The sequence below is a fragment of the Microtus ochrogaster genome (assembly GCF_000317375.1).
Source record: "Microtus ochrogaster isolate Prairie Vole_2 chromosome 14 unlocalized genomic scaffold, MicOch1.0 chr14_random_1, whole genome shotgun sequence".
In the NCBI taxonomy this organism is placed as follows: domain Eukaryota; kingdom Metazoa; phylum Chordata; class Mammalia; order Rodentia; family Cricetidae; genus Microtus; species Microtus ochrogaster.
In genome coordinates this window covers 4,365,799-4,383,724 of record NW_004949096.1, presented here as the reverse complement: position 1 = coordinate 4,383,724, position 17,926 = coordinate 4,365,799, and the positions used below count along the sequence as shown (strand labels likewise).

Here is a 17,926-nt window from a genome sequence, read left to right as displayed (position 1 = left end):
ACTGCACATACTGGCTTTGTGGGAGCCTAGGCTGTTTGGATGTTGACCTTACTAGACCTGGAAGGAGGTGGGAGGTCCTTGGACTCCCCACAGGGAGGGAACCTGGTCTGCTCTTAGGGCTGATGAGAGAGGGAGAGTTGATTGGGGGAGGGTCATGTCTAAAATTAAAGCTAACTTTCCTTTAAGGCTATTTGCTAGTTGTTGAAATCTGGTTTCTGTTCCCATGATAATTACTGACCAAAGCAACTTAGGGAGAAAGGGCTTACTTCAGCCTACAGTATATAAAGTCCACCATCTATCAAAGTCAGGACAAGAGCTAAAGATAGGAACCTGGATACAAGACCTGAAGCAGAACTCATAGATGGACACTGCTTATTGGCTTGCTCACTACTTCTGTTCAGTCAGATTTCTTAAACAACCTACCATGGGCTGGGTCCTCCTCCATCAATAAGAAAGCATTGGCATATCCATAGGTCAATCTGATAGAGGCTGTTTCTCAGTAATGGGTTCCTCTTCCAAGGTATATCAAGTTGGTTACCAAAAGAGACATTTTAGCATTGCCAGAGGAAGTGACAAAAAAGCTCAGCACACTGGGAGCACTTGAGAGTGAGAGGTAACAAAGCTTCAGGATGCCAGGTCACTAGACAATTCTCCACAATGGACTACATCCATGTAAAAATACAGAACGACCAAAGATTTGCTAAAGCACTGTGTGCAGTGGTATAAACCAACACTCAGGATGCAGAGGCAGTTGGATTTCAAGTTTGAGGCTAGCGTTGGCTTCAAGTTGCAGGCCAGTATGAATTATCTAGTCAAGACTTTGTATAAGAAACAAATTCCTGGGGCTGGAGAGATGGCCACTCTTCCAGAAGACTAGGGTTCAATTCCCAGCAACCACATGGCAGCTCACATTGTCTGTTAACTCCAGTTCCAGGGGATCCAACACCTTCCCTCAGACACACATGCAAGCAAAACACCAATGTATATAAAATAAGAATAAATTAAAGAAAAAAGACAACTAAGTTCTTTATAGTCAAAAAAAAAAAAAAGGAAAGAAACAAATTCCCCTAAAACCCCAAATAATAACAAAAACCTTGACCAACTCAACAAACAACCAAAGATATATAATAAATGATGCAGTAATGCTATAGCAATCCAAATAGTAACAAATTCTAAAGGCACGTGTTATCGTTCTGGTTTACAGAAAGATTAAACATGAACTTTAGTTTATAAGTACTAGGTACAGATATTGTATCCTTTATCCTAAACACCAGAGCCAATAATTGAAAAGACATATATATATATATATGTATATATATATGTTTTAATTTGAGATATTTGTATAGACATATGTAACCTGAAGATACAAATTGAGCCAAAATCCAAAACTTCTGATTGTCACATTGGTTCTCAGTTTCAGTTTTGAGGAATCTGGGATTTTACGTATCTACATAAGAAGCTTATACTTTTGGGGACTCAAAATTTTCAAAGTACTTATACTGAAAAAATTATTTTTGTTTTCTAATATAGTAAATCAGTTTCTAGGAAAGCACAGATGCAAATACACACAGCTATGGTTTGTATATAAAACGTCTCACACAGGCACATGTGTTAAACCAGCAGTAGGTGCCGTTTTGGGAGGTTTTAGAAACTTTTGGAGGTTGGAAGAGGTGAGAGCATAAATTACAAGGTTATACCTGGCCCTCAACCCTCCCCCTATTCTCTGCTCCCTGCCTGCCAACTCCTCCACAATGTGCTCCTGCTCATAGCATGGTATGCCCCGTGACCATGGACTCAATCTTTTGCAAAATCTTTGATCAAAATAAAACCTTTCTCAGGTATCTGGTTAGAACAATGCAAATTCTGAGTAACACACATAGGCATAATCTCTAATGCACTATTCAACAGAATACTGATTAAATCACTGCAAATTTATTTTGTAGGCTCTCAAAGGTTTAAATGAGGTAAATTTCTGATGTAGGTATATTTAAAATGTTTACAGAAAACTCAGGAACCAAGAAAATTTGCAGACCAAAATGTAACGTGCTAGCATTCATGTGGAACCTAACAAACAGCTAGACGTACCCAATAAAAACATATTTGAGTAACAAACCCAGAGAGCTCAAGGGAAGGCACAATGTGCAAATGAGAGAGAGCATATAAAGATGACCAAATTGGTAATATCGGTTATCTCAACGACCAGGCATTCTGCTTGTTTTAGCAATTCTACATTGCTAAAAAGTGTCATTTTAAACCAAGATTTTAGGCTAGTTTTGTAATGAAAATATCTTAGGCACAATTTGTTAGAAAAATGAGAGAAAACTAATATGTCAAAAGAAAAATACTAAATTCTATAGTATTGATTTTAAGGTTAGATTATAGAATATAATATTTATTATAAGCTTTGGTCTTTAGGTGAAGATAAATTTAAATAAGAATGAGAATTAAAGGAGACTGCTAGGTATTCAGAACATCAGTATAGACATGCTTGTAGGGCCTGGGAGATTCTTGGTAATTAAAATTACTTAGAAGCTAGTTTCTTTGATAGTGGTCATCAAATAACTAAATCTACTGAAAAGAAATCAACTGTTCTGTAGCTTGGAATATAACCAGTCTCTTCAGAAATAATGCTACCACTAATTAAGTAAAATAAAAAGTACTTACAACAAGGAATAGACTGAATGGGTCCAAGCTGTGGGAAGGTCATAAGTAGGGAAATCCCTGGAAGATTACTTTGGTTTGAATGTTCTGTGGTTTGGTCAGCCCAAACCACCATCTTCTTCCTCTCAACCAAACGCTCAATATCTTCGAAGTCAGAATCACAAGCAGCCTTTGACAGATCAGTTTCTTTCGTCATGCAATACTTTTTCCTTAAGGCTGGAAGTAAAGCATTCAATACTCTACAAAGAGAAGATGACAAGAAAAAAGAAAGAAACAGAAAGTTGTAAAGACACTATTACTGTTCTTTTGCACAACAGGTAAATTCTCTAGTGAAGCCTGAACCAGTATAAGTGAGGTCAAACTGTCCTTTCCTAAGACTATCTCTGTCCCTCTTTCCCTTAGTACCCAGGTAAACATCAATATTAAAATCTTTTTATAATTCAAATTTGCTTTGTAAAAAATGTGATTTCACCCAAAAAGCTCAACATATACTTAATACATTCAGTATAAAGAGAATCCTGGATGGGAATCAGGAAAACAAGGCTCCATTAGTAGTCTCAGTAGCATCTGTGTGACCCTGAGGGATATACCTGGCTGGAACACTGCCATTTTACAAGTCCTCAAGTTCTCTCTGCCACTTTTTTGATCACGACTCACCTCCAGGCTTCTGGATAAGCATTGCATCAATATCAAACTTATGGGCATTGTGGTATAGGGAATACACGATGCAGTCTAGCAACTACACAGAAGATAGAAAGCAAACAAGTTTGAGCAGCAAGTGTTGGAAAGGGACAGCAGGACAGTCTTACATCCCTGTACTTTTGGCAACTGTATTGTGCAGAGTTAAGATTCCTAGGTTTGAAAGTGCTATGAAAGCTTTGCTTTTGATGTTAGGAATATTTCATAATTTGCAGATTGGAAATGACAAGTGTTTCACTATATTTAAAATGTGTGTTTAAGCAACAGACATTACTGGGATTGCCTACTTTCCTTTGGAAAGTCTGACATTTTTATCTGTCACATAAATCACCCCAATAAAACCCTGAGGCACTGACAGAACCCAATTTCCAATATGATGTGATGTCATAGCTTTTTGCTGAAATTAAGCATATACTGTGTCTCACTATACAAGATTCTTCCTTTCTGAAGTTAGAATCTCACTATTACCACACAGACCAGGGAGGGTTGCAAATTTACAGGAATCCTGCTTCTGCCTCTGCATGCTAGAGTTAAAGGCAAATGCCACCATGTCTGGCACGTAACAAGATTCTTGAAATTTTATTTGTCTAATCTCTTCCGAACTATCCTATGCACCTCTCCATTTTGCTGGTTTTATTTTATACTGTTTGCTAAACTAACGCATAGCTTTGAGCATAACTATATGAATCTCATGAACATTAGTAAATAATTAAACCTTGGAAAGGTTTTAAGAACTCAAGTACCATGTAACATTTATATAATAATTTATTTTTGTGAATGAGAAATCTAAGGCTTAGCAATGCTACATAGTTTCTAAAAGGGTCTATTGCTAAAATAAGCAGAATTCAAGACTGAGTCAAAAAACTTATTCACGTTTTACAATGTCACAATGCTTTGGAGATGATTTGGTTCACTAGTTGTTAAAATCAGTTGGAATCGATTTTATCTCATTATTTCATTATTAAGGTAAAGTTTATTAAGGCATCTCAATCTGTGTATGATATAAGAGCACAGTGGGGTTAAAATAAACGACTGTGTCTCTGAAAGCCTAAGCTCCCACATGCCACTTGATAGTAAGTGACGGTGATTTGCTGTGATGACTGTGGACCCCCATTTATAAAATATTGTTTTTCTTCATCTTGAAAATAGCTTACTTTAAATCAAAAGCATAGGAAAATTAACCCCAGGTAATTTGAGAATCCCTGTGGAACGCAATTGGGATTTTTGAATGAAAGCCCGTAGAGACATGGGCCTCTCATTTCTATATAACCTCAAAGAATGCCTACCTAACACACTGTAACTGATTTATAAAAGACGACAAGAGATTCATCACACTTTTAAGGAAAATCATAGTTAAATTGATAACAAAATTCTATTAGTGAGTTATATAGTGACTATAAGAACACATAAAAATGGAAACACTCTGGCCATTTTCACAGAATTATATCTTCCAGTTAACAAACAAGGGCGCTATTTTTATTCTCTGCAGTGTTTTAAAATTTTTCATTGTAGAGTTCTTTTGTTTGCATAGTTAGGTTTACTCCCAAGCACTTATTTATTTTCTATTTAATGTTATTATGAATGGGACAGTTTCCCTGATTGCCTGGTTCAGTAAATCTGCCACTGGAGTTACAGGAAGGTTGTGGTATCACTGTGTTCATTTTGCACCTCACTATTTGCAAAGCATTGGGCAGTTGTAAGAGGTTTTAGTGAAGCCATTAAGTTCTCTTAAAATATAGAATCGTATTATCTTCAAGTAGGGAAACTTTGACTTATTTTTAATCACCTCCACTCTGGTGTCAACCCCCCTCTCCAGACAAGGGTTTTCTGTGAAACAATCCTGCTGTCTTGGAACTCACTATGTAGACCAGGCTGACCTTGAACTTGGAGATTTGCCTGCCTCTGCCTCCCAAGTGCTGGGATTAAAGTTGTACACCACCACCACCTGGCACTCCATCCTATTTTAATGTCCTAGCTCAGGTTTCAAGCACTGTAATTAGTGTTTAAGTGAAAAGACTGGGCTCCCTTGTCTTATTTCTAATCTTAGCGAGAATTATGTGACCTTTCTTCCATTTAGTCCAATGCTGGCTACAGGTCTGTGAAATACAGCCTTTATTGTGCTGAGGTGTGCTCTATGCATCTTTAGACTCTTTGGATTTATGCTCTGAAAGGACATAGGATTTTGTCAAAGGCCTTTTCCGTGTCTCTGAAGATAATCCTGCGGTTCCTGTCCATTTTTGTGATGTATTGTATTTATTGATTTATATATATGCAGAAATCCTGAATCTCTGAAATGAAGCTAACTTGATCATGATGAATAATCTATCTGATGTGATTTTTAAGTTCAGTATGTCAGTATTACATAATGAAATTTTGCATCTGTGTTCATCATAACAGTGTGTAAGATGTGTGTGCTTTTCTGGGTTTTGTTATCAGGGTAATACAGTTGGAAGCTTTTCTTCCTTTTCCATTTATGGAACATTTTGCATTGCATTGGTATTAGTTCTTTGAAGCTCTGATAGGATCTGTAGTAAAACCACTTGGTCCTGGGAGATTTTTATTTGAGAGACTTTTTAGTGCTGATTCACTGTTATTGCTGTTTGAATTATTTATTTTATTTTTACTTCATTTTGGAAGCTCATATATATGCAGAAAATCCTCTATTTCTTTTTTTTATTTACTGGAATGTAAATGTTGGAGAATGCTATTAACGTTGTAGGAAGAGAAAGGTATCAGTGGTTTTATCAGCTGTGAACCCATTAGGACAAAAACCAAAGCAAAACTCCATCAATTTTGTGGACAAGATGTGGCGCAACTTGTGCAAAAGTAGAAGGTGGGGTGGGACGGGGCATGGGGAGAGGAGGGATGGGTATGTAAAATAAATGAAAAACTATTATTAAAAAAAGGGTAAGCAACTGACTAGATTTGAAGCACAATCCATGGGACTGAATTCATGCTTGTGACTGAAGCCTGGTTAACACCTATGCCAGGGGAAGTCAAAGGCCAAGTGGGTAACTCAGTACTGTTGAATAAACTGATTACATCTAACTGTTTAAAAATTTCTATGTTTATACCCATGAAAAAAAAAAGAAAGAAAAAAAAGCGCTACTATTAACCTTAATCAGAGAAGTCTCTGCTTTGAACAATAATGAATCTGGAGACTCCCAGCCAGCAAAAACGTTGAGAAAAAGTGATGGCTGAGGGCTCATCAGTAAAAAAAGGCATTTACACCACCCTTTCCAAGGCTCAACAATCATTATGAAAGAAGAGCCTGAAAGCATCTCAGAGCTGGAAGATAGGGTGAGTGCTGCAAATACCATCCTCTAGATTAGGTGCAGCCACAGCAACCATGAATGTAAAACAGCGGTGACCAACATTAGGCACATACAAGACAGGCCCTGTCAAAAATCAATTGAGGAAGGGAGAAGGGCTCAAGGTGCCCTATAGGCTACTGGTGAATTACTGATGAAAACACAGAAGCTGGGAAAGGGGGAACCACTGTCTTCAGTTGTATAACCATTCCTGAGCCCAGGAGACTTCAATGGATAGCTGCAAACTAATAATCATATAGGTGGGTCTGGTTAAACTTGCTTGGTCACCAAACCAAACCAAATAATAGAGAAAAACAAACAAGACACACACACACACACACACACACACACACACACACACACACACACCAAAAACAAAACAAAAAGAAAAAAAAAAAACAGAAAAAGACAGGAAGGAGAAAAGGTGAGTCATAGGGAAGAAGGGGAGAAGACAGCATTGAGATGGGAGAAGATGCACGTGTGAAACTGTTAAAGAAAATTATTTAAATAATAAAGATTATAAAATAATTGAGATACCTGATGCTCCTTAAAAGCTAGTAATAGTAATAAGATCTGAGTACATGGATTTTTCTGTGGCTGCATGTCTCATGTGACTACAGAAGGATGGGCTGGCAAACAGTATATGTTTCCTGGTCCAAGCAAACAGGTAGGCAAGCTGCAGGTGATGATATCAGACTCGGCTACTGGGCACTGGATATGGGACCCAGGCTTCATCTGAAGACTAGGATGAGGGATGAGTGCAGAAGGCAGATGATTGAGAAGGCAACACCCCCCCTCCCAATCATTTTGGAATTACCAATAACCAAAAATTATCTAATCTAATTGGAGTTAATAGCAGTTTTAATTTTTTTAGCACAAAATCCAAAATCTTAAAAAAGAAAATTCATTGAAAAACTACAAAGTACTATAAATAATTAGTTATTAGGAAAGAACCACATCCTTCACATTCTCTCAATGTTTCTGCCTGTGTGCTTTTTGATGCTGACCAACAATTCAAATTAATGAATCCCTTCTCAGATAAATTTCGATGTCCTGTAGCATTAAGATTGGTAGACTGTGCAATGCCATGTACTCACGCCTCAGTCTGACTGTGCTGCCGCTCTTGGAGACAAGCTAGAGCCTTCATGTAACCCATTTGTGTTTTCAGGTCTCTAGTTTGGAGCCGAAACTGCTGACAATGAAGATCTTTATTGAGTATCTGTGAAAAATAATGAAAAACGTATTGTAGATTTTTAAAAGAATTAGTCTAATTTTAATATAACTTATTTATGTGGACACCAAGTTTTTTAAAGTTGTAAAAAAACATGCTGAAAATTTTAGACAATAAGAAATCTTGTTGTTTAGACGAGTTTAGTTTGTGTCAACCTGAACATAAAACTAGATAGCCTAGAACTTAGCGACAAGGTAAGAGTTTAATTTTCTTCTGAAAAATAAATGCTAGGCATCTCGGAAAAGGCATACTATGACAACAGCTTATTTGTTGATCTAATTTGTTTACAATATTGTGAAAAAAACAGTTGTGCTAGAAGTCTTTACTTAAATGCTACTACTAAAGAGACATTCCTTGAGCACTACGTTTAAAGATGGACAATCTCTATCTTCTAACACTGTGACAGTACTGACAAATAAGAATGCTATTTATTCACTGTGCAGTTGCATTTCTACTCGAAAGTAAGGTTCATCCGAGGATGGACAATGATTAGGTAGTTCCGTATACAGGCCAGTGCTGAGTTGCATGCTGCACAAATTTTCTCTCTCATCCCTTTTACTCTTCTTAAAAGCTTCATCTTAGAATAAAAATGTCTCTTGAATATCAGTTTTCCCAATGCTCTTCTGTTTAGGGTCAGGTGCCCTCTAATTTACCACTTATAATTTATTCTTTTTTTCTGAAATTCACTAAATCCTAAATACAAACAGGGATCAGCTCAGAGGATATGGAGAGATACGAAAGAAAAAAAAATATCCCAGCAGTTTTAGCATCTTTAATTGTGTAATGATATGTATTTCTGGGGACATTTGGATTGGTAAGCTACAATTTAATAAACAGAGCTATGCCTGGAGTTATAGGAAAAAAAAAACTGGTATTCCATTTCAACTATTTTTCACACTCCTTTCTAGTCTACAGCTGAACATGGATTGTCTAAACTACAGATTTAGATTTTTTGGGGGGGTCAGTTGGGGTTCTTTTTATAATTATCAAATTTATTATATTCAATACTAAAAGGATACATAAAGAGTTAATGTTTTACTAGTGACAAAGAAATATAGTCTCTTTACCATGCTTGTTACATAAAAAATATGTTACATACCACTGTTAACTAGGAAATGTTACTTTGAGATTCAAGAAAATATACCGTAGGTTTGCCCAAAGGCGATCTGGTGGGGTCATTTTCTGAACTGAGGTTTTGTCTTTTAAAATGACTTTAGTTTGCATCAAGCTGACATAAAGCTAGCCAGCACAATTCATTTACATAATTCACCTTTATACTTCAAGAAATATATCATGTATTTTGGATAAAGCCACTTTTTATGGAACCAGGATATGTCTAGAGGATTGACCTATGAGTCATTTGATTTTTAGGGAAATGCTCAGTCTTGAAACAAATGTCAGCTCGAGCCAAATACATGGCCTTTATGGAGATCAGTTTACTTGACTAACGTGGAAGAGCTGAACTGATTCATCTTACTTGATCTCCTTATAGTTTTTCAGTTAGAACATCAAGTAAGTGTGTAAACATGTTTTCTAAAGAATCCCAAATGCCTTCCCAATACAACAAACAACCAAACCATAAAACCCAGCTCTTCCTTAGCTCTTATCCTCTGCAACCACCCTTCCATCATAGATCCTGGGTAGATGGCCTTAGGAAAAGCAAGACTGTAATTTTAGTGTGTTCTTATCTCAGTATACCAAGGATCATATCTGAAGAGAAGACCACAGTACAGGAAGTACAAGTCAGCTTTAGAAAAACAGGGTGCCAGGTTGTGCCAGGTTTGGTCAGCCATCATAGCTTACAGTAGGGGCAGGACACTGAAGAGTGATACTATCGGTGTTAGCGCTCAAACTTTTAGTTTGGTTGGAGTAGAGAAAAATCAGAAAGGCCAGGTGTTAGAATATGATAACAGGAGTGAAGGGGTGGTAGTCTGAATTACAAGTGTGGTACTGCTGGATAAAGACATATGATTAAAAAGTACATAATGAAATACATACACACATTTTATATATATAAAATGAAATCAGCACTCATTTCAAATTTAAAAAAAGTAGTGTTTCCCATGAGTTGCAGGACCTTGGGTAAGTCCCTCCGTGAAGTCAGCTCACATTTCGTTTATACAAGAAGTAAGTGCTTATGACTAGATAATTGTTTCAGCTGTGAAACATCTTACAAAAATAGAACAAGGAGCTAGGTGGTAGAACTAGAAAGTGTTATCTTTCTTGTACTATTTATAATGAAATATATAAAGTACTAAAAAGTAATGGCTCACAGTCTGGTGTACAAAAATACTGCTAGAAATGTTGGGATAGGCAGACTGGGGGTAGACACAATAATATCAGACCTGGAGAGACAAAGGCAGGTGTATCTTTATGAATTCAGGGCCAGCCTGGGCCTAATACTGAGTTCCAAGCCAGCCAACTCTACACAGATCTCTCAGCAAGCAAGAAACAAAAATTCTAGATTATCTGAAAGATTACATGTGAGCGTATTAGGGGGAGGGAAATGGGAGGCGGTGGCGGGGAGGAGGCAGAAATCCTTAATAAATAAATAAATTTAAAAAAAAATAAAAATAAAAAAAACCCTAAATTCACTACAAGAACTCAAATGATATTAACTTTATAAACATTACAACATTGAAAAAGGCAAGCAATATGCTAAAAATACAAATACTTTAGCTAATTTTTAAATGAATATGTAAGTTTAAAACATAATTATTCACTTCCCAGCTTCTTAACTGGTGGGTGCACTTTCATACTGGGGCATGCACCTGAATATGGGTGCTGAGAATATAGAGCCACAGTAAAAGGTTTTGAACACACAAGGATCACAAGTTAATTCAATAGCAAACATGTAGATAGGAGATGTGTTTCGGGCTGTGTACCCTTATATTGAATCACAACTTCACTGTAAAACTGGCCCTTAATACATAGCACTCTGCACTACTGGTTAATGTCAATGAAAGATGCCTGAAAACACACTTGCTCTAATTCAAGACTAGTGAATGTAAGAATTGTACTGTTTTTACTGTACATAAAAGATTTCTATTCTATAGAAACACAATGGCTTACTTAGAGAAAATAAAGACTTGCTCCTCAGCAACTAAAGTATTAAATTTCTGTATTTTTTGATTTTACTATGCTATGTTTGATTTTTACCAGTCACTATTTGAGATGTTGATTGAGTTTCGTAAAACATCAGTAAATGACTTTTGGCTTGCTGTGATCACAAAATAATTTCCAATCATTTCTAAAGGAGCCTTAAGTAAACCTCTGCCACATTGTACTTATCCATTATAAAAAGGTAACATTCTCGCTATTCCAGATCATTAAAACAAAACAAAACAAAACGACGAATTCTGAAAAGTTGCCCTATTAACAAGACCATTTATTTCATGAGTACTCAAATTTGATTTTGTCTTTAAAAAATGATAAACACACAGAGAAAGACATACAGACACATTCTCACTCATAAAAGAACTACTACTTTATAATAAGTTCCTTTATTTGTAATGTGTAAACTCTTGATCTGTAAATCTATTACATACTTATATATTCAGGATCACAGAAAACTTTCTCAGGTGAAAAGAGGTTGTGAGTGGAAAAGCGTAACAGGCCTAGATGATGCAGCCTCAACCAGTTTAACACACTTGCTTAATTCTAACTTAAGAGTTACTTCATATAAGACATTTACTTAAAAAAACACTTAAAAGTAAATTGACCTTTCTGAAAGCAAAAACCACAAACCAATGAGGTATTAGTGAATTAAGGACACAGTCATTAAAACAGAAAAGAGAATTAATTAAATCCCAGAGAAGCAGGGCAGCAGTTGTCACATGAAAGATATTCACTGAAGAAACACAAGAAATTTAAGGAGCTCAGTTTTTAAGATTAAATCTGAGCACATATATATACATATTTGTACCTCTGGAATGTCACCATTTTGACCTAAGAGCCTCATTTCACTCTCCACTCGCTGAAGCCAATTAGTATTCTCATCAAACTGTTTCAACACCTCTTCCTTCTTTTTCTCGAGGAAACAGCGAGCAGTTTTCAACTTTTCAAGTCTGTGATCTCGTTTGCAAGTGGCCTGAAACACAACAATGTATTTAATAATATATGTAATTCTTATATTTGATGTGTACAACACTCAAAAAGTCATATTTTCTTATATGGGTATAGTACAATATATTAAGGCCTTCTGCTATTTCCCTATTAAAATATCATGGCAAAATAGCAAATCAGTTGTGAGTCATTTAATAAAATTACACCTTGAGTTTATAGCTTTAAGAAAAGCAGTGGTCAAATGGAAAGCTATAACATTTTTTTGCATGATACATTTGTAAAGTTCATATATGGTTAGATAAATTCCATGATTTCCTTACTTGAAAAAAAAAAAAAGCATGCACACTCTGTTCTTGTCTCCAATCTGAAAAGATACGAAGAAAAAAAAGTTTTGCTGATTTAATTTGCCTGCTCTAAATGACAGAGAAAAAAAGAATCGGGGTATATATCAATACTTTACCTTGCCCATGGTCAGGCTGAGTACCACAATGGATACTCTGAATGTCTTTGATATTTTACATCTTCATGACTATTTTTGGTCAGATTTGGTCTTCTGATTTTTTTAGCCCAAAGGCTATGCATGCTAACACAGGAGCCATTGGTCAGAATAGCTTGGTCTTGGTAATTTGCCAATGGACACTGAACTAAATAATTGCCATATACTATGGGTATACCTGTAACAATCAGCCCTCAGAGATAGGAACATTGTAGCTGGTTCTGAAGTAGAGCACGGGCATCCACAAAGAGAGCAGAGCTGTGTGTACTTGGTCAAAGACCCTGTCCTCCTTAGGTAATAAATCATTATTTTTAGCATTTCTAAAAATTACTAATTATTAATATTTTCAGGCAGATAACATAAGCAAATAAGAGCATTTTCATTTTGGTTGATGATATTAGCTTGTAAATATTTAGCGTTAAGCCAGTGTGATAGCTATTAAGCCACAGACAGATTCTAGATATCTATACATCTCATTTAACTTCCTTTCATGGAAAAACAAAATGCTCAAGGAAAGACAGACTCACAGGAGGCCAGATTCAAATGACAGGGATAGTGATTGATAAGCAAAGTCATTCTCATCAAGGTTCTGAGTTCTTTATTGCCATTTCTCTAATCATATGATAAATGATTTTTTTTTTCTCATGGCAAGACCTTAGCAAAACAAAACAGTGGCTTAAACAAACAAAATCCTTATCTTCTCCCAAAAGAGGACTGATGGAGTACAAAGGCTAACACAACAAATGCTACACTGCAGGGGTCTTTAACTTTGGAGAACTTTTGGGCACCTGCAGCTTTCATGTGAAGAGGCCTGGGTCCTTGCAGGGGATTTACTAGGTCAAAATAATTTTTAATTCTTTACAAAATTATAAAAAGACTGATTTATTTGAATGTGTATGCTTAGATGTAAGAACATACACGATGTGCAGTCCAGGTGTGGACAGAGGTCAGAGAAGGCCGTAAGATCACCAAGAACTGGAGTTAAGGATGGTTGTCAGGCAACACATGGGTGTTATAAACTGAACCCAGGTCTTTTTCAAGAGTAACACATGCTCTTAACCACAGAGCCACCTCTCTAGCCAGCCTTTTAAATTCCTAATGGTACTTCAGGGTAAGAGTTTTCCAGGAGCTAACAGAGGTGTAAGGTCACTACAGAAAATCATAGAAGCTGATAAGAGAATACATCTTTTGTGTAGACAGGCATATTGTTGGAAGGATGTAAAACAATGTTGTTGCTCTCACAAGCTGTCTTTTGTTTTGTTTTGGAAAATAATCAATTATCTTCATAGTTATAAGAAAACAAATATTTCTGTGAATTACATTAGCAATCTCTAATACACTAAGTCTAGCAATAAACAAAGGTCTTTGAAGTACTAGACAAGTTTAATGGTAGACCAGAATCCGAAACTTGAAGCTTAAGGAGTGATAGAGCAGGAAGTGGGCAATGTGGCATTCTGACTTTCTTCTGTTATTCAGAAAGTGTGAAAACTCAGGTAAGTCAATTTCAATGGGTCTTCAGTAATTTTATCTTCTAAAAAATGAAATTAAAGGAGTTATCCTTGCTTGTGGTTAGTGGCTAAATTACATCTACAATGCCTTAACATTTACAAATAAATGTTATTGTGACTCCAGAAATGTGGGCAAGAAGTATTCTATGAACATAAAGACAACGGATCTAACTTAAAATTCAAAAAGGACAATTCTGATTTGACTTCTAATGCTCATCAAATGTATTCCCTAATGGTGACTGGTCTTTAGGACATAAAGGTGGCTCCTTTCTCCATTGAGATCGAGAGAACTTTATATATTCAATGAACCAAATGTTCAGAAAACAACAGGCCTTGAGATAGAAAACATGATTCTGAAATTTTAGGTGTCAATATTGCTTTGAGCAAAAGGAACAGCAACAACAACAACAACAACAACCCAAATAAACAAACATACAAATTCCACCACCACCACTAAGGTGTGACAGTCTTGGTTGTCAATTTTAAAGGATTTAGAAGAACATAAAACAGTGAGTGGTTCTCAACTTTTCTAGTGCTGTGACCCTTTAATACAGTTTCTCATGTTATGGTGATCCAAAACCAAAATTTAATTTTGTTGCTACTTAATAACTGTAATTTTGCTACTGTTATGAACCCTCGTGAAAGGGTCGTTTGACTCCCAAAGGGGTTGAGACCAGTATGTTGAGAACCACTGTCCTAAGATAAAAGCATTTGGGATAGTTCTCTGAAAGTTTCCAGGTAGGTTTTACTGAAGAAGGAAGGTCCATCCTGAAAGTGGAGCAGTCAGTTCAAGTGCTGGGGTTGAGAACATCTTGTCCACATGTTAGCTATGTTATACATCATTTGAATTTCTTAGACCTGTTTTCCAGTTTCGAAATACTGAATTTTGTCGTATTTACCATGCAAAAAAGCAGAGCTAAAGTACAAGTTTTAGCACTAGCTTACAAGAGTTTAAACCATGGTTAAATTACCTATGGTTGTATACTATTTTTGACAAAATGACTTGCCCTTGGCCATGCTTAGAAAGGAGATTATTAAATATTTCACAGGGTTTTCTGACAACTAAGTGAATACCGCTTAAGCATTGCTGGTACTGTATGATAATATGAGATTTTTAAGAATAAATAATTTCTGAAAATTACACTTGCTTTCCTCATGTTGTGACCCTCACATTTAGGTATTCGCCATTGGTAGTATCTTTAACTTTAATGTTTTTTTGTGTTCTATTCTTTTTTGAATACTTCATTTTTAGTTTTCACTGGATTACTCTGGTGTCTAAATTCTCAGAGTTTCTGTCTTATATGTTAAGTCTGCTGACTCTTACCTACAGTGAATGTTAAGGTTTATTTCTTAGGGTAGTTTTGCATGGCTTTTGCTAGGTTTCCCAGAGGTAGCACTGGTTTGATGCCATGTTATATGTCAACTCTAGGCATTTTCTAAGTAAAATATATAGTTCGCTAAAGCTTGGACCATAACCATTTTGGAATGCACACCATTAATAAATCTTCAGACGAGACAATTTTTTCTTACCCCTTGCCCTTTCCCCCCATACAGCCCTTTCTCCCATATCATGAAGGGATGTAGATCTCTGACCTTTCTAGTTGTATTGGAAGGTTCTTGTTTTTAACTCAGTGCATTGTTAGTGGTTCAAATCAAAGGTAGGGCAGTGAAGAGTGGTCTGTTTAGTAGAGAGTAGCTCACCATCATATGCAGAAACAACAGTTAGAAAATACTAAAAGTTGTAGAAGTGCCTATCAAGATTAGTGATAAAGTATGGTTTTCGGAATAATAACAGAGACTCTCCTCTTGGTCTAAGTTGGAAAGTGTCGCCTACAACTGCACAGGCTGCTTCTGTCCCTAAGGACCCACATGCGCTCAAAAAAGGAACAAATGCAACTAAAAGTTTGATTTTTAGAGTGTGCTCTGATTCTCACAGTATTTCTAAACTTTTCAGAAATGGATGAGTAAAAAATGGTGCTTATCAAACTTCAGGAATTAGATTTCCATGTTCTCTGAAGTTTAGACACGAAGTGCTGAAGTACCTTTTCTACTTTGTCTTCTGAGCACAGCATCTCTATTTGCTTATGGCATTGTTGTTGATAGAACGACTTCAGTTCATTTTCTCTAAGCAACATTTCTAACTTCAGATACTCTTGCCTGATTTCATCTCGATTCTGGAACAAGCATTTTAAAATTTCTTGAAATCTACCAAAAATAAAGCACACAATTATATTTCATTAAATTTATATTATCTAATATACAAATTACTTAAATAACATATATCATTCAGACTATACTCAATGATAAATAGTAGGTAGGTAGGTGAGAACAACTTTCTCCTATACAAAAATATTTAGAAGTGAATATCAATTTTAATTTTTACTACTGTAGGCTTTTTTCTCCTGCAAAGAAAATAATGTTATTTAAATATTTGGGTATCACAAGGCCTCTGATAATAAGATGCTGCATTTTATTATATGTAGTCTTAAAGCTTAGCAAAAATGCAAAGAACGGTAACATGGATCTTTACTGTGACAATTCTCACACCCCTATTAGCAACAGAGCATCATGTGCTGTTTGGTGTTGGCTTACTGTGAAGAAAAAGCAATAGGGGGCATTATCATACGGTATGTCCATGGCCCCCTAGGGAAAATGAGAGAACCAGTTTTAGCTTCAAAGATTATTATAGTGAGAATACACCATACGGTTACGTACCCCCTACAGCTTGGCAAAAAGTCAACTGACACTGGCAGGACCCAAAACATCCAAGTTAACAATGTGGCAAACCTAGAAATGAGGTTGTGGTTTCCTTCTCCAAAGGGCAAAATAAAGAATCTAATTTGTCGAGTTTATTAGAGTCAAGAAGTCAACGATTCAAAACTGAATAAATCCTATGAAAAATTGAGGAAATGCCTAGTTTGGCAACTTCTAACTAACAGAACAACTGGGCTCAATGATATTTCAGTCTTATCAAAAATCTGACACAGGCAAAATTATCTAAGAAAATTAATTACAAAGACTTTAAAATAAAACCAAGTTTGTGCACTTAGAAATAAATGTTCTTTGGCATTGGAAATATCTGTAAGGATCTGTGGTAAAGGTACTACCAATTTACGTCAGTAGTTCTTAATGAAACTCTCCTGGGAATGAAGATAAACCACAGTACATTGACTGCCCTGCAGTTTGTTAAGATGATGAATATTTCATAGGATGCAAATGCGGATATTGTGATTGCACAGTACTCTATGACACCAATGCTAGTGCCAATAAATGAATTGATAAGTTATCTTTAGGTTATACCCCAAGACAGTATCTTAGTTTTTGTAACTTTTTGATTCAAGGACGGAGGTGAATACTGTTAAGTTTGTAATTCTGTGGTCTAAACATTTTACTGGGTGTTTACTGCTTACTAAGGAAAGCAAGTAATCATTATCAAGTGTTTCTAGGTAGCATCTTTAAAAAAACAAAACAGAAGTAAACCCTAAGAGAATGAGTGGTAGGTATTTTCCAGTCATTTAGAATATCTAACTAGAAAACAAAATTTGCATTACTTTTTTTAGGTGAGACACAGGGAATTATATCATACCACTTCCTTGGGATAGTCACAGGAGAAGTTTTACAACTGTTATTTATAAAAAAGAATTGTATTTTCTTTTTATGACTCTTTTTTGTATACTGCCGCTACAAAACTTTTAGAGCCAGAAAATATTGCATATTTTCCCACTGTCTTCAGAAAATGCACAAAAATGTTATTGAAGTTTTATGAAAACCAAAATTTAGGATGGATAACAACTGTCTGTGCTCCAGAGGAATCCAATGTTTCTGACTTCCCTGGACACCTGCACTTATGTGCACATACATATACACATAGACACCCCCTCAGACACAACTAACAATCAGAGAGAGAGAGAGAGAGAGAGAGAGAGAGAGAGAGAGAGAGAGAGAGAGAGAGAGA

The 17,926-nt window shown here is 36.0% G+C and overlaps 1 protein-coding gene across 3 annotated transcripts in view; it reads right to left on the bottom strand.

Moving 5' to 3' along the window:
- Kif18a (kinesin family member 18A) overlaps positions 1 to 17,926 on the bottom strand; it is a 71,732-nt gene that overhangs the window by 25,321 nt on the left and 28,485 nt on the right. For all 3 annotated transcript variants that reach the window (XM_013352621.1, XM_013352622.1, XM_013352620.1), the window contains 4 exons: positions 16,014 to 16,176; positions 11,828 to 11,992; positions 7,769 to 7,890; positions 2,665 to 2,900 (listed from right to left, as the gene is read on the bottom strand). In XM_013352621.1, coding sequence (XP_013208075.1) covers positions 2,665 to 2,900; positions 7,769 to 7,890; positions 11,828 to 11,992; positions 16,014 to 16,176 — 686 coding nt within the window. The remainder of the gene's footprint in view (positions 1 to 2,664; positions 2,901 to 7,768; positions 7,891 to 11,827; positions 11,993 to 16,013; positions 16,177 to 17,926) is intronic.